This window comes from Typopeltis vanoorti, chromosome 26, assembly GCF_054136105.1.
Source record: "Typopeltis vanoorti isolate ZY-2024b chromosome 26, IOZ_Tvanoo_1.0, whole genome shotgun sequence".
In the NCBI taxonomy this organism is placed as follows: Eukaryota; Metazoa; Arthropoda; class Arachnida; order Uropygi; family Thelyphonidae; genus Typopeltis; species Typopeltis vanoorti.
The window spans coordinates 22,139,504-22,165,879 of record NC_143574.1 but is presented as its reverse complement, the minus strand read 5'-3'; the positions used below and the strand labels follow the sequence as shown (position 1 = coordinate 22,165,879).

At 35.1% G+C, this 26,376-nt stretch overlaps 1 protein-coding gene across 3 annotated transcripts in view; it reads left to right on the top strand.

Annotated features, from left to right (window-relative positions):
* Positions 1–221: 221 nt before the first annotated feature.
* Positions 222–26,376, top strand: part of Ctl2 (Choline transporter-like 2) — a 278,235-nt gene continuing 252,080 nt past the window's right edge. For 2 of the 3 annotated variants that reach the window (XM_090414973.1, XM_090414971.1), the window contains exons 1-2: positions 222–334; positions 13,601–13,689. In XM_090414973.1, coding sequence (XP_090271099.1) covers positions 13,647–13,689 — 43 coding nt within the window. In that variant the 5' untranslated portion in view covers positions 222–334; positions 13,601–13,646. Of the gene's footprint in view, positions 335–13,600; positions 13,690–21,928; positions 22,056–26,376 lie in introns of all 3 variants that reach the window. The other variant, XM_090414972.1, reaches the window with a different exon arrangement.

Here is a 26,376-nt window from a genome sequence, read left to right as displayed (position 1 = left end):
ATGCTGTTGGCACATTCTCCCTCGATGAGTCTTTGCACTCCCTGGAGGTGTCACATAATAATAATAATAATAATAATAATAATAATAATAATAATAATAATAATAATAATAATAATAATAATAATAATAATCAGTCTTCGGACTCCTTGGAGGTGTCACGAATAATAATAATAATCAGTTTGTTATATTTCTCTCCCGCTCAGTTTTATATCATAGGTGGCGGAGTTGCTTGTTGTCATACCCAGCAGACGGTGATTTCTTGTAAATGAATGAATTTGTGATTCATGTTATGTGTCGTATATATTTATATACAGAGTGAACGTCTTTATCCAGGGTAATATAAAGCGAGTACCTATATTAATTTTTTTATTTCTAATCTCTTTAATTAGATACATTCGATTTTTATAGCCATGTGCTTTGAAGTTTTTCGTGTTGGTCATTGAAATGCTCTCACATTTTTTTAGACTCTTGGTCTCTAATTTCTTTCCTCCATCCTCTCCCAGTCATAAAGTTTCATCGAAGCCCTTGGTTTATTTTCCCCATCTTTCCCACATGTTACGTCGAATAACGTAAAAATGGAAATACATAAAAGTTCACATCACTATCTTCTAGATAAAGTAATTTTTTGTTTTTGTGGCCTTATTAATTTGGTTATAATAATTGATCATCACTTGTGCTATCATATTTGTGAACCATAAAAAAAATTATTATTATTATTATCATTAATCTTATGCATTCGTACTAGAATTATAAAAAACATTTTTGTTAATAATAGCAATTATCGTATGAATTTAATAATTTAGATTAAAGGAAAAAATTGCTATTTTCCCTTCAAGTATTCGACTTAAAGAGAATGTAATAATAACAATACTAATTAACTAACTGAATACTTCCGTGAAGTCATGGAACTCATTGCGGGTTATTAGATTTTCAAGTTCTCAGATGTGAGGGGGGGGGGGTGAGTTCAACCTTGACAGGAGAGGCAAGTTGACAAATTAAAGAAATGTGCATTAGTTTTTTTTTGTTTGTTTGTACATAAGATTGAATTTTATACATCTTATTTATTTTTATTTTATTTTCCCACTAATATTTTAAATAAAATAAAATCTTAAAAGAAAGTAAAATAACTTTATTCTTATTATTATCATCTGACCTCCATAGAGTCAGGGACTTATTGTAGGAGACATACTATTGCACACACTGCTGGCCTCTAGGTCAGTTTGTTTGAGCTTTCTTAGTGTTGTTAAATCCTATTATTATTATATGTAATATTGTTATAGTACAATGACTATCATACTACCTCTTACTCACTTACTGTATGCACTCTTATCTAAAATAAAAATGTTAAAGTTGTTCTTTTGGAACAAAAATGTTCTGCTAAGCAGATTTTATTTGGTGGCAGAAGAATTTGCCATAAGCATCTAATTGATTCAGAAAAAGTTTTATATTTTCTTCTTCCCATTGAGTTTGTCTTGATAGATTTTATTAAATCTCTAAATAAAAATATCTATTTATTTAAGGAAAATTTCCCAATGATGAGTGAAGCTAAAATGAGGGAGAAAGCATTTTTACTGGCAATATGAAGAACACTAATTATGACAAAAACTAAATGAAATAAAAAAAAAAAACATCCAAACTGCCTGCCTTTAGGTCAGTTTGTTTGAACTTCCTTAGTGATGTCAAACCTTATTGTTATTATTATATGTAATATTGTTATATTACAATGTCTATCATACTGCCCCTTAAACTTGCTGTCTGCACTCTTATAATCTTAGTCTGTGTGCTCTATGCAAAATTTGTATTTCTTATCTTCATACTCACTACATCCTTTTGCAGCTTCTAGGTATTGCCACTTGTTCCTTCCCTTTGTTGTATTATGAATTATATGAAAAATCTCTTGTTGTTAATTAATCTAATTATTACCTCTAAATAGTTTAAATATCTGTCTTGTCACACCCTTATCTCTTTTCCCAGACTCAGCACATTATATACTCTGTCTCTCCTCAACCAATGTTCTGTAGTCCCAATATCATTTTTGTTATACACCTCTGCACCCCTTCTATATTTACTTCACCTCCCTCCTCCCAATCTCAGCGACTAGATCAGAACAGAGTAATCTAGATATGGCCTAATCAGGGCTTTAAAAATGGTATTATTACCCTCTTATCTCTCCTAAACAATATCCTCCTCATTACTGCTGCAACTTTTGGTGTTGTCTTCACACCGTTAATAATATGACCTCTGAACTTCAATCTACCATCACCCCAAGGTCCCTTGCTTCCTTCACTTTTGGTATAGCTGAGCCAGGAGAGTATGCAGTTTTATCTGTGGATACCATATTTCAGAACTCTACATTTAGCTGTATTAAACTGATATTTTATTTGACTCCTTGTTTTTTGGCAGTTTATATGAGTAAATTTTTTATCTTATTCAAATCTTCCTGAAAAGCCATAACATCAGCACTATTAGTAATAATCTCCCCAAGATTCATATAATATGCAAACAGGTTAAACAATAACAGTACCATTACTGAACCAGGTGCAACTTCATTTGTAATCCTTCTACTCCTTAATATTGGTGTCAGTGTCCAATTCACTAGCCTATTATCTAAACCCCATAGGTTGCAACTTAATTATTAATGTATCATGATGTGGCACCCTAATGCCTTTGCAAAATTCAGAAAAAATGATAGTGTATGCCTTTCCTTCATTCGCTATTGTTTATTATAAAAGGTCATCAGATTTCTAAATAAAAAGGAATGCCTCTAAATACATCCATGTTAGCTTTCATAAATAATCTGCTTAATTCTGTATATGAGCTCTTACTTTCTTAAACTTTTAACAACCACAGTCAAAGAACAGACAAACCAGTCTATAGTGCGATACTTCCATTCTATCGTCACCCTTATGCAGTGGCATACATGTCCTCCTACCAATCCTTAGGAACTTGCCCATTGCAAGACTTTCATTAAAACAGCTAAATCAATAGCATGGTCAGTTTCTTACATGCTCACTTAAAACTTGGTGAAATCCCATCTAGTTCTACTGACATATAGAGTGCTCAGTATTTGGAATACTTCATTCTCTAATCCTTCAGCTCCCTATCTCTCTCTGGGAATAAAATGAGCTTTACAAGGATGATACAGCTAGTAATGCAATCATTAACCAGCTCTACATCATCTGCATTGATAACCAGACTACCATGTCCATCCAGCTGGGTCATTCATTTTCACAGTCATTTTTCCCTCTTGCAGGCCACATAGTAAAAGAACTCAAGTTTCTCTTTGGATCACAATGTTAGTCTCCTCTCATATTCTAAGGTTTCTCCCCTTTGTACATTAGCTACCTTCCCAGCTTGAGCCTTGTATTCCTCATACAATCTGATGGTCTCTTTCATCTGCTATGCCTGTTTGATTTTCTTTACGCATCCAAATTGCTTTGTCTTTTCCATTTAAGGTGTGAAATTTGCCTTTGCTGCTAACAGATGTTTTATAACTGGTTCCCAACTAACATCTGACCTTTCTTGCTCTTTACTCCATTTTTCCTAGTCTGTTGCAACATCATTATCGTCATTACTAAATATCCTATCCTTTCCACCTTTACCTCATGCTATATTCTCTTAAAGACATCAATATCATTTCCCTCTTAATTCTCCAATATGAGAGGGCACAATTCTTTATTTACTCCACCACTTCATTTATCTTCCCTCTCCTGTCAAAATATTCTACATCCTTCAGTTTCTATCCCTGTCAGTACATCTTCCTCCTCCATCAACCACATTTCACTGATACCAATAATCTTCAGTCAGACTAAGTCAATCAGTGTCACACTGATTGATTTAATATATAGAGAGAAACCAGTGCATTGTCAGTATTCATATAACTATTATTACACTCTTCAGCCTTCACTTGATTCTGCAATATACTGTACATCTCATCCTCTAAACCACTGTCCCTCACATGACACCATCCTTGCCACCGTCCATCTTGCAAACTCTATTTTCCTGCCATAAGCTCTCCCTTGGCCAGAAAGCAACAAACCTCTCCAAATGTCTGCATCCTTAAATGGATGTTTAAATTGTTTTAATGTATACAGCTTCCTTCTGTGTCAAATGCACCTCAAGCTTGCATGTATTATAAATATTTCCTAATTCTCACTATCAGATCAATCACTGTCACTGTTCTTCTTCTTGGTTTTCTATTGTCATACTTTAGCAATAGACTCACTGTCTATTCTCTTACACTCTTCTGCTGCACAATACCTAACATCAGTTTGAAATCTTTTGCTAACCAATTCACACTACTTTTTCTCATCCACAGTTTCCCTCTTTTCATTGCCACACTCTGTTGTTCCTCCAGGCAAGTACTCCTCCAATATTCTGTTCTGCATACCCTGAATCATCGAATCCCCTTGCATAACAACCTCACTCATTTTTCTCTTACTGCCAATGAAATGTTAATTTTGCTCACTGATAGGGATATGCTAATTTTACTTATTTATTAGTAAAGTAAGTGTTTCAATTTATTGGTAAAGTAGTTTCACTTAATTTTTGTAAGTGCAATGTTATTTTTATATAACTCTGTGGGTTGTTGTATGTTGTTAAAGATTCCTCAATCCATGTGAGTCAGTCAGTCTCATATGTACTCTCAGGGTTTTCGTTATGCAAAACAAAAAACTAGCTAAAAGAATAGGCAATGTACAGATGTAATATACTAAGATTCATAATCTTAGTTGCTTTGGTTGTAATGCCAAAACAACAAAAAAACAGGATCTCAGTTCACATCGAAACTTTTTTCCTGATCAGCATGGATGTAGTAAGTCGCCATGAAAAAATTGTTCTAAGGAACAGAATATTGCAATTGTTATTGAGTATTGCTTGCTTTTTATCAGTGTCACACTGATTGATTTAATTACTTCCAGGGAAAACTCTGGAAGTGTATATAAATTAAAAATATTAACAAAGGAGGTGTCAAATAATAATAATAATAATAAGATGTAAAAAGGGGTTTAATTTTATTTTATATTTGGTTTGCTTATTAAAATTTTATCTCTAAATACATATTTTAATTCAAAACACTTGAATTTATAAAAAAAAAAAAAAATTAATCAAATTTAGGTGCACTTTGGAATATTAAGACATTAACAGAAACTTGATTTCATAACATAAATATCATCATTAGTGTTCTGTCTTTTAACAGGTTTAAATGGTATATCTCAGCAAATTCTCTTCCTCTAATTTCCTCTGTCTCTTGCTTCCTCCTTTATTTCTTGATATCCTCTTATGCCCATTATATCATCAAGCATCATTAGTTGTCTCCTTCCTCTTGGTCACTTTCCTTCAATTTTCCCTTTTATAACTTTTTCAGTAGGCTGTCTCCTCTCAATACATATCCTATCCAGTTATGCTTTCTTTGTCTTATGGTCTTTAGTAAATTCCTTTCTTCAACTCTTTGTAATGCTTCTTCATTGGTACTTTTTTCAGTCCACTTTATTTTCTCTATTCTTCTCCATAACCACATTTCAAATGCCTCCAACATTTTAGCATCTTTCTTCCCAATTGTCCATGTTTCTGACCCATATAAGTCATACTCCAAATATAACACTTAATAAGCCTTTTCTTTCAATTTTTATTACTTTTATTTATAAACAAATTTTTCTTGCTATAAAATGCATATTTTTCTTTGTTAATTCTTTCTTTTATTTCCATGTCACATTTTCCATTTTCTTGTATTATGCTACCAAGGTGTTTGTATTGTCTCACTTGCTCTACACTTTCTCCATTCATCATCACCTTAACACTTCCTGGTTTCCTGGAGACTCTCATCACTTTTGTTTCTTTGTGTTAATTTTCATATCATATTTCTTGCATGCATATACTTTCAAATTTTTGCATTAGGTGCTGTAGTTCATCTTCAGTATTAGCTAATATTGCTTGATCGTCTGTGAATCTAATATTTTATATTGTTCTTCCTCCAATAGTGATTCCTCTTTTCTCTTCATCACATGCTTCTTTTATCATTTCTTCTGCAAATATATTGAAGAGCGTCGGTGACAGGCAGCATCCCTGACTTACACCTTGCCAATCACACATTTTTTACTTTTTTCTACTTTTGTCTTTATTATGGCAGTCTGGTTCATATAAATTCAACTATTAACCTTCGGTCTCTCCAATCTAAACCTATTTTGCATAACACTTCCATCAGATTTTCCTATTTCACCATGTCAAACACTTTTGGTTGACGAAACATTTTATATATATATATATATATATATATATATAAACTTCTTTATTTACTTTATAAACGTCTATATTCCTTTTGCATATGGTCCTCATTACTCCAGTTGCATCTCTAGTTCCTCTGTCTTTTCTAAATCCAAACTGATCATCTCCCAGAAAATACTCTACTCTATTATCCAATCATCAATTTAATATTCTTAGCAGTACTTTAGAGGCATGCGAAAGCATGCTTATAGTTCTGTAGTCACTGCACTTAGTAGGATTGCTTTTCTTTTCAGTTAGTATAAGAATAATCTGTGAAATCTTTAGGCCATTCTCCTGTTTTGTAAATGAAGTTGCATAGTTTCCATGTTTCTATTATTCTATTATACCTTTGTCCTCCAGTTGTTTTAGGATTTCACTAGGTATTCCATCCACTCCTTCCATCTTTCTAGTTTTTAATTCCTTAATTGCTGTTTCTACTTCTCTCTTTAGTATTTCAGGACCTCTTTCTTCTGTTGAGATTTCATTTTGCTCTATTAATTCAATTTTCGTTGGTCTTTCATTTTTCCATAAAGTTCTTCAGTGGGTTCTTTCCATCTTTCGCTATAAATATATATGCATACATATATAAACAGATTTATTTTATAAATCATCAAACTCTGTCAAACATTCAGAAACTCTCCCAAAATAGATTGTTTTCTATGTCCTATATGCAAGTCATTGTAAAATATGCAAAATAAGTACAGTGAATGATTGTGGTATTTTTTAGGAGTGAATATAATAAAGGAAAGACTTATGAGGGATGCAAATAATGATGACAAATAATTTGAGGTATGAATAAAATTGAAACTTTAAAGAGTAGCATTAATGCATGAATATTTTGCAAAGGACTAATTGCTTGTATGCTGGTATGGTCACTCAAACAGAATGGGCGAGGAAAGATTAGCAAAACAAGTGTTCTCTGCTAGGTTGGCAGCAAAGCAACCCAGAGGAAGACCAAGATATAGGTGGATTGATATGGTACAAAGTGCCTTAGACGATAGAAATATAAGCTCTGATAATGTTGGAGTCTTGACAAGTAACAGAATGATTTGGAGGAAAATTGTAGATAGGAAGTTAGTAATGATGTAAATTTTTCATGTAGTACTATCATATCCTGTACACCCCCTTGAGGGTACATGGCAGGAATTTGATGATGATGATGACTAATTAATCAACCCTGAGGTATTTGTTATCATTATTACACTCTCATGGTGTCTGGAGACTTGTTACAGGATTCCCACACTAGTCATTGTTTGCACAGTACCTATCATTCCTCATTCACTGACACAACACTCACTATCACTTTTGGCAACCTATTCCACTCCTTCTCTCCTACTTTCTAAGCAAAACATTAATTCTTTATTCCCTTGTGTTGCATTCTCTTGCACAACTTTCTTATCCTGTTATGCATTAAAATTTTTTTTCACAACTCTGCTATAAAATTTCTTAGGTAACTTGTGTTTCTTTTATATCTTCTCTTTTCTGCCTATCAATTAGATTTTGTAACTCACAAACCTTCATTCTATCCTAATAAACCAGTCATCAATTTTATTGCTCACCTCTTGATCCTCTCTTCCTCTTACATATCCTAGGAAACTGGTGGCCAAATCTGTTGCACACTAATCCAGATGTAGCCTTATAAAGAGACTTCATTTTTTTTTAGTGTAGAAGTCTTCAAGTGATCCTTTGAGCTATTTTACCTTCTTTTGCAATATGCCCTTGGAACTCTTAATTTCTTGTCTGCCATTGTTCCTGAAGTTTTGTTTTGATTGGCAGGGGGGGGAACCCATGGTGGTTCCCTATACCTGCTTGTAGATTTTGTTCTTCCAAGAAAAATAACCAGAATTGATGGCAAAGGAAAAGAGATCTAAGATATCAGAAGGAAAAACGTTTTCTAAGAGTGTTAAGGTATCAATTAAGGGAATATTGGTAAACAGTGAAGAGATGTCAAAGTTTTGTCTGTGTTATTTAAGGTTAGATTTTCTATAAGGGTTTTAAAATGGGTAGAGTTTTTTTATGTAGGATGTGGAAAGTCCAGTGAGGGGGGAGGGGGTCAGAGAATTTGCCAGCTGTTTTGACAGTTTGTAGCAAGGTGCATTAGTGGCATCTACTATAGGTCTTAGTGGGGAATTGAGTTTGTGGATTTTTGGTAAACCATATATTCGGGGGGGGGGGGGGGGAGGAGAACCGAAAGGTTTGAGTTTTTTCATAATGTCCGGCGGCCAGGAAGATACTTTTTTTAAGTAAGTTGTTTAATTTTTTGACTTGTGTTTTTGTGGGGTCGTGTTCTAGTGGGATGTAGGTAGGAATATACCCCGAATATACGGTTTACCAAAAATCAACAAACCCAATTCCTCACTAAGACCTATAGTAGATGCCACTATCGCACCTTGCTACAAATTGTCAAAACAGCTGGCCAACTCTCTGACCCCCCCCCCCCACATCCTATATAAAAAAACTCTACCCATTTTAAAACTCTTATAGAAAATCTAACCTTAAATAACAGACATATTGGTAAGCTTTGACATCTCCTCACTGTTTACCAATATTCCCTTAATTGATACCTTAACACTCTTAGAAAACGTTTCTCCTTCTGAGATCTTAGATCTCTTTTCCTTTGCCATCAATTCTGGTTATTTTTCTTGGAAGAACAAAATCTACAAGTAGATAGAGAGAACTGCCATGGATTTCCCTCCTCACCCCCTCTTGCCAATTTTTATGTGGAAAATTTTGAAGAATGAGCCACAGACTCAGCCCCTCTCAAACCTTCTATCTGGGTAAGATATGTAGATGATGTATTCCCTATTTGGCCTCATGGCCCAGACATATTAGACTCCTTACTCAGTCACCTTACTCAGTCACCTCAACAGCCTACATCCAAGAATCCAGTTTACGATGGAAAAGGAAAAGAACAATTGTTTACCCTTCCTAATTTGTTAGGAAGGGTAAACCTTCCTAAAGTTACATGCCTTCCTAACAGTACACTTTCCTTCACTGTATATAGGAAACCTACGCACACAGGCAGATACATTCACAAACTCTCCCACCACCACCACCCCGCTCAACAATATGGCATTATTAAAACTCTAACCAAGAGAGTCCACAATCTTTGTTCCAGTGGAACCGCCCTTACAACTGAGCTTGACCATATACATAACACTTTCCTCTCCAATGGCTACAGCAATCACAGATTATTGATTATTAAAATTAATAAGGAACTGATTATTAAAAAAATAATCAGTTCCTCCCCTATTCCCTAGTCTTATTAAAACTCTACATCCATGGCACATCAGAAAAAATAGCCAAGATTTTAAAAAAGTACAACCTACAACACAGCATTTAAGCCCCACCGCAAACTTGCTACCCTTATCCATTCTACAAAAGATCAGCTCCTTCCTCTCTCGGTGCCTGAAGTACCCTGTTCCTGTAAGCTGGCGTACTTTGGAACAGACAGAAAATTGGCAACCATTCGCCTGGAGGAACACAAGTCACACATCTGCATCCAGTACTATGGTCAGTCAGGCCTGGCTGACCATGTTTTGGATACAATCCACAGGATTTCATGGAAAAAACCACCATGTTTCACCACAGCAAATTCAAAAAAAAAGAGATACTATTTTTAGAATCGGCAGCAGCTCTCAGAAATCAACCAAATCTTAATAAATACAGTTACATTAAGCTTCCTAAGATTGGGAAACACTTATCATCAGAGATCCCGCCTTACATTCCAGGCCACCTACAACTGCCCTTAGGGGACGCTCCACCTAGATAGGATTTTAGAGTCACCCACGTGGTTGGGCTTAGTATTGTGTGGTATTTGTGTATATGTTACATTAGATTTTTGTAATCCCTGAAGATGTCTCAGTGACTGAGACGAAACATAGGAAATATTAAATTCTGTTTTAATCCTTTCTGAGTGCTGTATATAATCCATTAAGCCTCTAACATGAAGTAGACTTGGTGAATAGGTGAGTGAGTGGGGTTACAATTAAGTGATGTAAAGTATAAGATTTTAAAATTTAAGAAGCAAAGATGAACATGCAGGGTATACATTTGGTGGGAATATCTTAGAGGAGGCAAGGGAGGTGATTGATGGTGGATGTGGAACTAAAACTTAGGAAGCACATTGCTAAAATCATGAGGATTATACAACAGATTATAGCAGTGATGTGGAGAATACTGACATGTAAAAGTAAGGAGATTGTGGTTCTGTTGTATAAGGCCTTGACCAGACCACACATGGATTAATTACTGTGCACAGATTTAGTCATCTGGTTTTCAAAAGGATGAAGATATAATGGAAAGGGGCCAGAGATAATTGACTAAGATGATTTCTGGTCTCTGCCATGTTGAGTATGAAGAAAATCAAGGAAACAATTTGCAGCTTTTGATAGGAGAGTGGGGAGAAGGATATGATTGTCGCATCAGGTGGTAAGTGGTTATTACCAGATTAGTGTGGATGGTTTAAAATGGAGAAGATGGGGGGGGGGGACAAAAGGCCATCCCTAGATAAGAGAGTGTGAGAGGAGAATGAGGATTATTATTATTATTGCATGGAGAGTTGTGAGTAGAGTGCATTTCCATAGTGCAGTGAGTGCAGAGATATGAAATGCATTTAATTATAGTATGATGAGCTGTATGTGTGAGACAGTCGGATCTCCCATGATGTGTCTTTTGATTCCATGGAAGCCTGATAATAATAATGAAAGGAAATTAAGAATGTAAGTATTAATACTGAAATTCTTAGCAAGATTTGTGCAGGGATGCTTGAGAAGAAGCTAATCACAGCTGTAAACAAATAGTCAAGAACATGTCAGGTTAAGATAATAGGGTTTGCCAATACCAGATTTTTACTTAAAAATTGATGGAAGTTGAGTAGTTTTGTAAAACTCAAAATTGCATATGATGCATTGCCCTGGTAAAAATTGTAAACCATATATAAAACTACTGTGTATGGCAAATAAACAGCAGATATAGTATCATCTACCTATAATTTCTCAAAGTTTGTTCACTTATGCTTGGATAAAGGATAAAACAAGAATATAATTTCTTGGCAAATTTTAAAATATAGATTTTATTTAGCTGTAAATCAGATTAAAATGGAAAATATACAAGTGAGTGAGTGTTGATATTTAATCAAGGCATGTTTATATATAATTAATAAGAGTGGAGAAAGTTACTAATGATCACATTATTAAGTGGTATTAAAATCATTAAACCCATTATCAGAAAATGGGATATTAACCTTAGTTTTTTATTCTCTTAAATAAAAACTTGTTAACCAAACTGAATTACTACTCAAACTCTCCTATGAAAATTGGGCTTAAAAATACCTAAACCATCCAAAATCCTAAAATAGTAATTGTCATTTACATTCTCATTATTAATCTCTAGAACAAGTTAGGTGTTTTAACTACTTAAGTGCAATTTTTAGTGAAGAGGGTAAATCGATTACAGTTGTAGATTATGTAATAGAATAAGCAAGGTTCCTGTAATAGAGAGCCAGTTGAATGAATGTGTGTGGAACAGGAAAGCAATTAACACACCAAATTACCAATGTATCAAATAGTGTTCATATTAATTTTAACATATGGCTCAAAAAGCTGAATTAAAGACAAAGCTTTTGATGAAAGATGGGAGAAGATTATGAAATTTCTGAGGATAGTTAATGAGAACAGATGAAACTGGACACTGACAGAAATGTATTAGCAAATGTATCAGAAACAAAAGTGGATATGCTCATTTAAATGGAATGAAAGATGGGGAATAACAAACAGGTGTTTAATGCATACCTGTTTTATGATCTTCAGGTAATGAAAAAAGATTTTGTGAACTGATCTAGAACAGTATATCTAGAGTATACCAAGATCTGAATGTAGTGATGTTGTTAAGAGCTACTCAGAAAAATTGTAAGCAACTTAGAAGAAATTAGAATCCTGATTATAAAAAATTATTGATAAGAAACATCTTGTGATGGATTGCTGTTTTATTCTATGTCCTTTGAGCGCATTTTCTATAAAGTGATTATAATGTAAAAAACCAACTGAAAGCGATTGAAGTTCTTGTCAGAGAATGGAGGAGATGGCTACTATGACAGCACTACGTGTTAAAGTTTCCATTAAGTGGATTAACAGTTATTCAGTATATCAGAAGGTATTCATAAAAAAAAAAATGTCCCTCTTGATCTTTCTTCAAATATAGTATGTGAATCTCATAAGATATTGCATATAAACATTCTTTTATTTTCCTGCTGTTATATTTTTGAAATGCAAAGTATTTTTTAAAATTCAGTTTAAAAGCCAGAAAATTTTCCTCATCATTCCAGAAACTTGAAATGCAAGTTGCTGGCTCAATATGAAAGAAGTTTTTGACATATTTAGAATGGTAAGCTCTTGTTCTTAAGGTATTAAAGGTGAAAACATTGATCCAAATTACTGCTGAACCTTTATATCATATATATGTATTTAAAATTCTCCAGTTTTTGATTTGGCATTCAATGAAATTTACCTGTTCTCTACTAACATGGCATGGTGGCATCACCATGATAATTGTAAAATTGTGGAATGACTTTTAATGGGATTATATTGATCAAGTGCATATAATAAACAACTATGTTATACCAACTAGTTTCACCAACTAAGGCTGTTGGCATCTTCAGGGTACATAACTGATGTAAGGCACTAAAAAGTAAAAAACTGTTACAAACTATAATCAACCGATTCCAATTATATTAAACAAAGAACAGAGTGCGTACAATACATGCATAGCATGATACAAGCGTGCATGATATCACTTGTTGTTATTTAGGAACGTTCTATAATTCATTTCTGGCGAGTTGAGGGATCTAATAAGGATATTCCAGATCACAGAAGAATTTTTAACATGAATTGTAAAATTGTTTGAAAGTTTTTAAGATTGTGATACAGTTTTTGGATATAGAAGGAATAGTAATGTATTGACTATGTTGCAAATGTCTCAGTCACCGATGAACATTAATAGCATTGATACAGAGGGCAGAAAGATTAAACTGGAAAACTTAGCAATGGTAGCCATCACAAAGACATTTCAGAAAATGTCAAATTGGCATTTTTTTTTTTTCTAAACACAAGGAAACAGAAAATGATTCTTTTATATAATAATTAGATGTCATCTGAAGTTATTAGGAGTTCAACTAACAAACTATAATAGCAGCTTTAAAAATGTGGGTCATATCACCTGTTATTCTTATTAATGCTTACCATTTCAGCAGCCACAAATCATCTTTTCATTAGTTGGATTTATATTTATCAAAAGTTTTTTTTTTTTCATGTATTATAACAACTTCTATTTCTTCCATTAGATCAATTGGAAAACTAACATTTGTTTTATGGTAAAAAAGGGTTAAAATGAAAAGTGGCACTACTACACCAGAATATGATGGAAAATATGGTAAATATTTACTGTTTTGATCATTGTAATAATGGTAATTAATTATAGTTACTGATTTTTGTGAAATTTGTTGAGAGTAAGTGGTAAAAGTTTAATTGCTTAAATATATATTTTGTATTTTGAAAAATACTTTATTATTCAATTTGGTTTTCTTAATACATGTAAATTATTATTATTAAGAGAGACTCCATGGGAGTCAGGGACTCATCAATGGAGACTACATATTACCTGCACCAGCTATTATACCTGTTCTTGAACTCATTCACACTATCTGCACTCACCACATCCAATAGAAATCCATTCCAATCATGCACCACTCTATGAGAGAAAAATCAAGTTTTCATCCCCTTCTTCATCTACTTATAAGGATGCCATCTGTACTTTCATAAAATGAAAAATTACATCTACTGATATCCTGCATGACCCTTTCAGAAGCTTGTAAGTCTCAATCATATCACCCCTCTTTCTCCTGTTTGCTGGTGTCTGAAGTCTACAAATTCTCAAGTCTTCAAATCTGTATTCTACAATCCCAATATCATTTTAACATTCTCCTTTGCACTTTCTCCTGTATCAGAATCACCATGGAAACCAGACCTGCACACAGGAGAAGTGAGGTCTTATCAAGACCTCATAAAGGGGTGAAATGCTTTCTTCATCTTTACATGTTAAGATTTGTTTCAGCATTGCAGTTATCCTCTGAGTTGTATTTGCAAGTCTTTGCTGTATGACCCTTGAACTTCAACTTTTTGTCTATTCAAACTCTAAGATCCCTAGCCTGATCAGTTTCGTATATCTTAATCCTACCATATAATATCACATTGGATGTCTAATTGCACCAAAGTGCATGATTTTACATTTACTAATATTGATTACTCTATCTTTTCATCAGCAAATAGCTGTGTCTCTTGTCAAATCCTCCTCAATGTCATTCTGACAGATTGAATAACAATAGACTATGGACTGATTCTTGGGGTACACCACTGGTTACTTTAATTTTTGCAGAACCTCCCCCCCCCATACCAAGTTTTGATATGTCTGTCAGTTCAATCATCCAGGCTAATATTTTATAATCCAATTCTCCGATTTCTGCAACGGTCTTCCAAAGCCTGAACAAAATCCAATGGTATCATGGTGTGTCTGCATGGTTAGTCGAGTGGTTATGTATTTCTCAACCACATGCCTGGGAAAGGAGTGTCCTGTGTTTGATTCCCGTTGCTAACAGGAGGAGCTTGGGATCTTTCTCAGACATAGCCAAGTTAGCCGGTCTTGGGCATGGACTGCAGGGTTTTTCTCCCCAGTTTATCTTGGGTTTTTTCTCCTGCAAACCGGCCCCATGAACATGCTTCTACAGATGTAGGATACCTCCAGGAGTAAGAAATAACCAACCTATTCCGTAGGATTTTGGTTTCAAGTACCTACACAGTAAAATGTGTAGGTCTACACGTGAATATAAATCGGGAAGGATCATGGTGTATCCATTTCCCTTGTCTAAATCAATGGTAACATTATTATAGAATATAAACAAGTTGCTCAAACATGACCTCTCCTTTGTAAACCCATGCTGTTCATTGCAAAGTATAGATTCTCTGTCAACCCATCTCTGTATGCGAACCCTAACCAACTTTTCCAAAAGCTTCACCCCACTCCAGAAATACTGATAGGTCGATAGTTGGAAACATTAGTTTTTGCACCGCCCTTGTGCAGTGGGATTACTACACATTCTTTCTACTCCTGAGGAATCTTCCCTGTTCTGAGACTCAATTATATAACATGGTCAAAGGAATAGCTAGTTCAGCTGAACATGCTTTTAGCATCTGTGCTGATATCCCATCAGTCCCTATTGCTGAATTGAATTCTTATTCAGTTTATGCAACAGCTCTAGCACCTCCTCAAACACTTGAGTTTCTTCATTCAGTGAAGATGCAACAGTGAGCTCGATGTTACATATACCAATTTCTTGCATATTTTCATAGTTTTGCTCTTTTTGTTGCTGATTTTCATGCCAAATTTGTTGCAGCTGCTATTTAATTTAGTTAAAGAATTTTGGAGACTTATACCAGACGTGTTCAGGAATACCACATCATCTGCATAAAGCAAAGAGCTAAGTTTGATATCTTCAATTCTAATATCAGGTTTAATGCCACTTTCTTTTGTACTGTGATCCATATAGATGATGCATAAGAGTGGAGATAATATGTATCCTTGTCTTACACTTGCTTTTACATCAAACCATCTTTCTGTAATTTGTTCAGCTGACTTCCAACTTAAATATAGACCTGGGCATCTTGTCATATGCCTTTTTCAGATCTACAGAACAAAACTTAAGTATAGATTCTTGTTAGATTCTAATGATTTCTCAACTATTTGCCATAAAGTGAAAACTGATATTGATTATGGTGTTTATGGTGTCCCACATAGAGTGGTACTTTTTAAAGTGATGGTACTGGCCCTTTTCTTACTTCCTCTTTTTCTTTACTTTTCTTCTCATATGCTTTGCTCCACTTCTCCTGTGTCTTTGACCACCATCACTGGGATCCAACATCCTGCCACCATGTTTGCTATGTGGTGTGACCTGTGGACATTTGGAAAGGGGGATCTTGGCAGTCCTGCATTACTTTGGCCTCTGCTTCAAGATGGGTGGTCCCGGATGGCCTGGCAATTATCATTCGGTTAGTGGGCTTACCTGCAAAGGTCAGTGGCATTTCAGTAAGTCTCTCACCCCATGGTCTGGGATTGGGATACAAGCCTTGCTGTAGTGCGAGTATAGCATCTAGGGTAGCCCTGGCATTCCACTCCTGAGTGCAGTCATTGGTTGCTGGTCATTTGGCATCCATGTGTGGCTCCATGGTGGGTGAGGAGCTCTGGTGCCAAACCAAAACTCTTTGAACATGTCTTCTCATCCTCAAACATTTTAGGGGCCTTAATAAAGTCCCAACCAAATACCAATAACCTAGATATAGCATTTGGTAACAGAAGTAAGAAACAAAAGATATATGACAGTAATATAAATGTACCAGTGTTTTTGATCATCCATGCAACTAGTGAAAAGCCAGTAGGGAAAATGTCATTGTTCCTCATTCAAAAGGGTTTATGACTGGCAGGACCTCCCAAAACTGTTGAGAAATTACGTTCTGGTGATATCCCTGTGGAAACGTCAGCAACATTCTGAGAAATTTATGGGGAGCAACGTCAATGGGTGGAATACTAATCACAATAACACCTCATAAAATACTCAATTCCTGTAGAGGAGTGATGATATCAGAATGGGATCTCCTTGATGTTCGTGATTGAGAAGATGTGTTCGGAGCTTAAAGATCAGGGGGGTGATGGGTGTGAGACGCATCCTGATATGTAGGGATGGTTACCTGTTATGACCAGGAACATGATCTTTACTTTTGATACACCTAAGCCTCCAATATCTTTAAAAGCAGGGTATCTCAACTGTCCTGCTAGACTGTACATGCCTAATCCACTAAGATACTTTAAATGTTAGAAGTATGGGCATGTCCAAACTGCCTGTCATGACTCTACAACCTGTGCCTGATGTGGTAGTAAAGAGCATAATAACAAATCTTGCTCTGCAAAAAGAGCTAAATGTCAACTGTCAGAGAGGTAATCCAGTTTACTCTTGTGCATGTCAGAAGTGGAAAGATGAAAAAGAAATACAAAAAAATTAAAACAGAACAGAAAATATCATTATCAGCTTGCAAAAAGAAAGCTGGCCACCACCACACCTGCTCTGAGATCCTCATATGCAGACATCCCATAGAAAAAAAAAATATCCACTGAAAGTAAATTAAACTTGCCTACTGACCCTAACACATCAGATGTATTGAATATTTTACCAGAGGACGAGATGAACACTGGCCATCCATTATTCCCAAAAACAGTTGAGAAACATAAACCTGATAAAGATAAACCCTCAATCTTCTGAAAACCAGACAAGTCTATAAAGCCAAAACAATAGAAAAATTCTTACAATGGGATTGTCTTGAGTTTTGCCAGAATATTGATGATATCAAGATTTTGTTGCAGAAACACAAACCTTTCTGTTTCTGTCTAGAAAAGATCCAATGAAGACCCCACCTTAAGGAATTTCACTGTTATGCTCAAAAACAGAACTGGAGGCAGTCCTTTTCGTGGAGGACACTTGTACTTCTTTCCATCATGTCCAACTTAATACTACTCTGGAAGCAGTAGTGATTCGCTTATCTGTGGGATTTCTTATTTCAGTATGTTCAGTTTATTTACCACTGAGTGAAATGAAATCAATCTTGATAACCTTATCTTGCAACTGCCCGAACATATACTTCTGATGGGGTAACTTTAATGATCACAATACTCTATGGGGTAGAGCCAACACAAATAGATGAGGTTGAATCATTGAAAGAATCCTTCACAATAATGACCTCTCCCTTTTGAATAATAGATTCAATGCTTTCTTCCATATGCCCACCTACTCATATTCTGCAGTTGATCTTACAATGTGTTCCCTTCCATTCCAGTAGCATGTTCTACTGCTCTTGTGGGATGCTGAAGATAACATATATGGAAGTGATCATTTTCTGTTCTTTACAAATGTCTTCACAGAGCCATGTTCACCTACACAGATGCCCATATGGAAAATGGACCAGCATGACTGGAACACTTTTTCTCATCTTGAAAAATTTAATGCTAATACTGTCAGTCAAATATCTATCATTGAAGCAGTAAATTATATTACAGAGTGCATTGTCCAGGCAGCAACAGCCTCCATCCCTAGAACGTCATCTCAATTTCCACTCCATCCAAAGCCTTAGTGGAACCCAGAATGCCAGACAGCCAAAAAAGATCAACACAGAACATGGAATATATTTCATAGATACCCCCACCACATTACTTAATAGCTTTGCAGCAAGCTCAGGCAAAGCACATTATGTGAGATGTCAGAGTCAAAACCAGTTATGGATCCAATTTGCCTCATCAGTTAATCAAACAGTTCAAAAATTGTATGGGATAAAATCCAGAAAATGAAAGGTAGATAGAGCACACACTGTTTGTCTACCTTAGACCATAATGGAAGTGTTATTGCTAATCCCAAAGCCATTGCAGACATTTTGGTGGGAGAAAATTTTGCCAGAATCTCAGTAATAGTTTCATATCCTCCTGAATTTTTATTACTGCAAGATAGCAAGAGAAACAAAGGCTAAATTTTTCTACTAATGGGATTGAGCCATACAGTCAGCCATTTGTTAAGTAAGCTAAAAAGTGCTCTTTTACTGTCTCACCCTAGTGCAGTAGGGTCTGATGACATCCATTATGAAATAATAAAACCTCTACCATCATCTTCTATGAGTCTCCTTCTCTTAATATATAATAGAATACTTGCAGAGGAATAGATTTCGGATTCTTGCCATAAGTCAGTTGTCATTGTTATTCCAAAACCAGAAAAATATCCAACACAAGCAAATAATTATTGACGTGTTGCTCTGACCAACTTTGTAAGATATTAGAGAAAATGGTTAATGCCAGACTTCTCTGGTATTTAGAAAGCAATGATCTTCTATCCAATACACAATGTGGCTTCTGTAGATATTGTTCAACTTTAGACCATTTGGTTAGTTTAGAAACTTGTATAAGAAATGCATTTCTGAAGTAAGAACATCTGGTTTCAGTTTTCTTTGACATGGAAAAAGTTTATGACACAGCCTGGATATATATGGCATATTAAAAGACCTCTATAACTTGGGTTTCAGAGAATACTTTCCTGTATTTATTAAAAACTTTCTGTTCAGGCAAACTTTCCAAGTCAAAGTGGGAAGTACACTATCTCGGCCATATCATCAAGAATAGGGTGTTTCCCAAGGCTCTGTCTTAAGTGTGACACTTTTTGCTATCAAAGTTAACTCAATCACTGAACAGCTTCTCCCACCACTGAAGACAATGCTCTATATGTTGATGACTTCATAATTTACTGTCACTCTTGTAACACGAGTGTAACTGAAAGACAACTTCAGCAAGCAGTTGATCATGTTTCTGTATGAGCTCATATTAATGGGTTCAGGTTTTCAACTTAAAAAAGTGTCTGCGTACACTTCTGTCACAAATGCACTCTTCACCCAGACCCTGAATTAAGAATGGGATGAATGGTTATTCCATTAGCTACAGAAGCCAAGTTCTTGGGACTCATCTTTGACAGAATTCCTTCCACACATTTTTCAACTAAGAGAAAAGTGCAAGCGAGCTTTAAATCTCCTTTGCACTCTAGCCACAACTGAGTAGGGCACTGATTGATCTTCACTTTGTCTTTATCATGCACTTATATGTTCAAAGCTGGATTATTGGTCTTAAGTCTGTAGTTCTGCAAAGCAAAATAAACTGTGATGATTGGATCTCATCCATCATCAGGCTATATGGATAACTACTGGTGCCTTTCACACATCACCCACTCAAAGTCTTTATGGTGAAGCAAATGAACTGGCTCTATCACTTAGACAGAAAGAGTTATCTCTTAATTATGCCCTAAAGTTTAAATCTTTCCTAGATCATCTTACATGGACTAGTCTCTTTTCTCTGCATTGGGAAGCTCAATATCATGCATGCCAGACTGCCATATGTCTTTTTAGTATGCATGTTGAAGAGTGCAAGCTGTTGGCATTAATGTTGACAACATTGTCTACACCAAACATAACAGCATCCCTCATCAGCAATTTTGCAGATGACAGCACATTACATTCCTCCCTTTCATTTGACAAACCCTACTCTATACAACTCACCTCAACCCACAGAACATCAACCATCACTGCCCTTAATTTCGACCTCCAAGCAATCTGTCAATGGGCTCTTATAACCTCGCCAATAATCCAGCTAGTAAAACCCAGTTCTGTCTTATTTCTCACAAAAAAAAGAACCATTTTCCCCCAGCATTGTTTTTGTTAACACTCAAATTCTCAGACAAGATGAAATTTCTTTTCTCGGAATTACCTTGACATCAAGCCTCTCCTGGCATAAACACATCACCACCATTGCATCCTCAGCTTCCAAAAAACTAGGTTTTCTCTTTTGCTCAAGACACTACTTCACCTCTAAACAGCTGTTAACACTATACAAATCACAAATCCGTCCAGCTCTCGAATACTGCTCTCACATCTGGAGTGGGTTTCCAAAAAGCTCCCTCAAAATGCTTGACTCAATACAGAGGAGCTATCAGACTAATAAATGACCCATCCCTCACCAACTCACTCCCCCCCCCACTTTCACATAGACGCTTGGTCTTTGCAATCTGTATATTCTATAAATATTTCCATGGAAAATGCTCATCTGAAACAGCATCAATAATTCCTCCACCCTGTACTAACCCCATTGGAACACGTACAGCTGCCGCCCAACATCATTTCACAGTACACCTCGAAACCCACAGAATAGGTTTCTTTTCCTCCTCATTCATCCCTGCTACTGCAGTACTGTGGAACAGTCTTCCCCCAGACGTATTTCCCAAGGAATACAACATACATGTGTTCAAATCAAATGTAAAGAAGTTGTTTCTCTTTTCGCAACCCATCACCCATATACGGTACTAACGTACTATAGTTTGACCAGCCAACCTTCTGTATATGGGCCCAACATAAAAAAAATCCCTCTTTTGTAGGTTTGCACTCCATCCTGCAACCTCTCACTTTGTCAGCTACAGAAGTCTCATACTCCATCATCTGTCTACCATCAATTGTTTAGTGCACACAGAGCAGCTCACTCTGATTTCTTGCCCATCTATATTGATGTCTCAAGAACTGATACCTGTGTAGGCTCTGCTGCTGTGTTTCCTGACATAACTATCTCCACCAGATCCCACCTGATTGCAGTAATTATACTACAGCATTGCATATCATTCAGCTTGCATTTATGCATATAAAACTACATAAAGAATGCAGTCACTATAAGAAATTCATTTCACTTCTTCTCTCAACATTTAGTTCCTTCTAAGACTAATCTAATTTGGTCCCAAAGTATTATGAAATTCATTGTACACAGAGGTAACTCAGCACGTTCAGGTATATGGCACTGTACAAATGGTACCATTATATGTATGTGCATTGATGCACAATGTTTCTGCCAAATACTTTTATTGCACAGAATCAAAATGAAAAAATATAAACATCTGAAGTAAAGCTTTAAGTTTTTTTGAATAAATCACTATTTTAGTAATTTAATGTAATTGCATATGTGTAATGTACCTTAAATTATCTTGAAATTATTTCTTTAGCGCATGTTTACCTGCATGATGGCCTGTTGAAAGCATAAGTTCATCTTTTATTTTTGCCTTTTCACCATTTCCTGCTTTCAGTTTATGATAGTGTTTATATTCCTTTGAATCATGAGTGATAAGTCAGGTATTTATTTTCTTGTAATTTGAAATTTATATATATGAATGATATTTAATTTTTTATATTTTTTGGTTAAATGGACAATGAGAAGAATACAAGCATTCAAGCTGTGGTGCTATAGAAAGCCCTCAAAATTTCATGGAGAGATAAAATAACAAATGTAGAGGTGCTACGAATGATGAACACAAAGAACCAACTAGTCAGAGACATCATGAATTGGAAGATGAGAATGGCTGGGCATATAATGAGAGGGTCAGCCAGAGAATTAAGTGAAGTAATTTTAGAAGGAAAGATAGAGGGAACAAGGAGGAGGAGGACATGGATAGACAATGTTCTGGAATGGACTAAAACTAAATTATATGGCGACATGAAAAGAATGGCAGAAAATAGAGTTATGTGGAAATCCATATTGCGAACCTTCAATATGAAGATGCCAGCTAAGAAGAAGATTCGATTTTTAATTATGATTTTAATACCTTTATTTTTTTTGTTATCGACTCATTAGAAGCAATGAAAACATAAATGTTTGTTTTGACATTTCATTACTTTATATTTAATATCATTGAATATCATTAATACTGCTGCTAAGATATTCCGATTTAGTGCATGGCAGTATTTCCCTTGATTACAGGTGGGGTTGGTTTGTTGGTTGTCTGTCTGGAATAATTGGATTTTAAGTTTTATTTAATAACTGTTTTAAAAAACAAAGATAGTGAAAGTGCTTTGCAAGTGGATATTACTGTTATCCATAAACATGACAGTGTCAGATCCTACTTCTTCTTAATCTGTACCTTGGATCCGACATGATTACTATTACGATGTTCTTAACTAATTGATAAGTTGTAAGTTGATTTCTAATTCAAATATAAAGAAAATTTATATTTAAAGACTGCGCCACTTTATATCTGAATTAGTTCAAGAATTGAAGATAAACCAACTCTCAACTATCTCTCCTTTCATCATCATCATCATCAAATTCCTGCCATGTACCCTCAAGGGGTGTACAGGATATGACAGTACTACATGAAAAAATTACATCATTAATAACTTCCTATCTACAATTTTCCTCCAAATCAGTCTGTTACTTATCAAGACTCCAACATTATCAGATCTTATATTTCTGTCGTCTAAGGCACTTTGTACCATATCGATCCACCTATATCTTGGTCTTCCTCTGGGTTGTTTTCCTGCCAACCTGGCAGAGAACACTTGTTTTGCTAATCTTTCCTCTCCGATTCTATTTAAGTGACCATACCACCTGAGATTAGCTCTGCTAATGCATTCCTGGATGCTGACAATGTCAAGTTCTTTCCTAATATCCTCATTTTTAATATGATATTGCAATTGATGCCATCTGTTCACGCCTCTAATCTTTCTCAGGACTCTCATATCTGCGGTCTCTAGTCTTTGGTCAAGTGTTTTACTTCTGACCCAGCTTTCAGATCCATAAGTTAAAACTGGTTTGAACACTGTCTTGTATACAGCTAATTTAGTGTTCCGACTAATTTCTCTCTTATTCCATATGAATTTATTCAATTGACTTCCCAACATACCAGCTTTGCTGATTCTGTTGTGCCTATTTCTATATTTAATTTACCATCTTCAGTAAAAATCGTGCCTAAGTAGCTGAAATGTTTTACTTGTTCCACAGGTTCTCCATTCACAACACAGTTGACATTTTCAATGATTCTGCCTATTTTCATTGTCTTTGTCTTTTTATTACTGACCTTCATACCATATCTATTACAAGAGCTATTCAATTTAGTCAGAGAATCTTGCAGACTTGTAGCGGATTTATTTAGAAGTATAACATCATCCGCATAAAGCAAAGAGCTGACATTAACATCTCCAATTTTGATATCAGGTTTAATACCACTTTCCTTCATAATGTGATCCATATAGATAATGAATAACAGAGGGGGATAATGTACATCCTTGTCTCACACCAGATTTAACATTAATCCATCTTACTGTACTTCCTTCAATTCTAACTGCTGACTTACAACTCAAATAAAGACTAAGTATTGCTTGATATAATGCCCCATTGACACCATATAACTGCAGCGTATTGAATAGCTTCTCTCTTGGCACCTTGTCATATGCCTTTTCCAAATCGACAAAACTTAAATACAGATCTTTGTTATATTCCCATGCTTTCTTGACTATTTGTCGTAAAGTGAAGATCTGATCCTGACAGCCTCTATTTGGCCTGAATCCAGCTTGTTCTTCACCAAGCTTTTCTTCCACAATTCTTCTCAACCGTTTCTCAAGTATACTTGCATAGATCTTGCCAGGAACACTCAGTAAGGAAATACCTCTGTAATTTTCACATTCAGTTTTATTTCCCTTTTTATATATGGGTACTATGAGAGCTCTGCTCCAATCATCGGGAATTCATCCCTCTGTCCAGGCTTTCTGAACTGTGCAGTGCAGCCACTGTAAGACTTTTATACCACCATACTCTAGCATTTTTGGTCGAATATCATCTACTCCTGCTGCCTTTCCACATTTCAAGCCTTTGATGGCTTTTTCTACTTCAAGTATGGATATGTATTCCTGACTGCATGCCTGGTCAGTATTTTTTACCACTGTGCTGTCATCACTGCTTGTTTCATTTAGCAGTTTTTCAAAGTAATTACTCCATACTTCAAGGATATCTTTTTCTCCTGTTTTCATGTCACCTTTATCATCTCTAACTCCTTTTACAGCACTCTTTCCTCCATTCCTAAGCTTCTTCAACAACCTCCAGAATATTTTGCCACCTTCTTGATATTTATTTTCTATATTCTTGCCAAAGTCCTCCCTCCTATCTCTCCTTTTAGGTGTTAATATTGTATATACTGGCCAAGTATATTTAACTTATTTATCTCTCCTGCTTTGGTTCAAATATTTTATGAATGGTGCAGTAAAAGAGATTCAGGCAAAACACAACTTTAGATTAACAAAAACAAACATTTAATTTAGAATCACAAATTTTACACTTAAGATCAAATCACTAAATAAGTTATTATAAACACCTCAGCCTTTCTGATAATAAAGTCATACAAACTCAGACAATGGTAATTCTGTTATCTGTAATACAGTCTTCTCACAGTTCCTTTTAACTATTTAATAAAGCTCCTTAATGATCATTCACATCAATATCTCATAGTTCAAGTTTCAAATACAATAAAAATTGCAGCAATACCTCTTCACAAGCAAACACTTATAAATTTACACTTTAGCTAATTTCTGCAATAGTTACTGTTAGTATAAGGAAATTCTAGGATGAAACTCACACACTTCTCTGCAAAGGAATATTAATGGTTGGAATAATCTTAACGATAATCTTCTTTCTTCATGAACTTACACACAAACATTTTTTAGAACTGTAAACACTTTGAGCAATATACGGCACTCATTTAAATAAATCTTCTAAGCAATAACTGAATTAATCATTGGTCACAATACACATAAACAAACGTTCTTGCTTGAAGTACTACTGATCACTCATGAGTTAAGGCAATACACAATAATTCTTTATCTTGAGGTTTTATATGCACAGTTGTTCATTCCTCCTGCATTCAAATATTTCTTTAGGCACTATAATTCTAAACACAACTAACGGTAAACTTCAACTATACAGCCTCTACTATTCTCTAGTATCTTCGTGCTTTGCTTCAAGGTTCCGTATGAAATTAAATCTCAACTCAAGTATCGCTAGTCTATTTAATAGTCTCTCAGCTGTTTTCCGTAGCTATAATTGTTATTCTACAACTTATTAGCTAACTGCTTCTCGACTAGTAGACTTAAATTAGCTGCTTGAGTGACTTGCTGACTCTCTAATATCGCACTCTGATTCCCCGAATGCTGAATACTCCGATTCCAACCGAATGCCAATTCTCTCTTTTTCCCTCTCTAATCTGTCTCTCTCTCTTCTATATTTTCAGCGTTCTTCCTTTTCATATCCATTCTTCCCACCTAAATTGTTCTCATAATCTCTTTAACTAAACTTTCAGCTTTTCTCCCTCACGTTCTCTTCCAAACTCGTGCTCGCTCACTTACATACGTCTCCATGACAACAAAACATAATAAAATTGAGCTATTGCATAACATTAAGCTTCTACAAGTAGGAATAAATAGAGAATACTTACATTTCAATTAATGCGCAGTTAAATTATCAAATACAATTTCTTATAATATTAACATAGTAATAATTAAAATAGCTTAATAATATTAATACAGTCTTTTCATTATTAATACATATATCTTTGATTAAATAATTAGATATTAGACAAAATTAAGGTAGTTATATGAATATTAAATTATAAATCAAGTTATTTACATT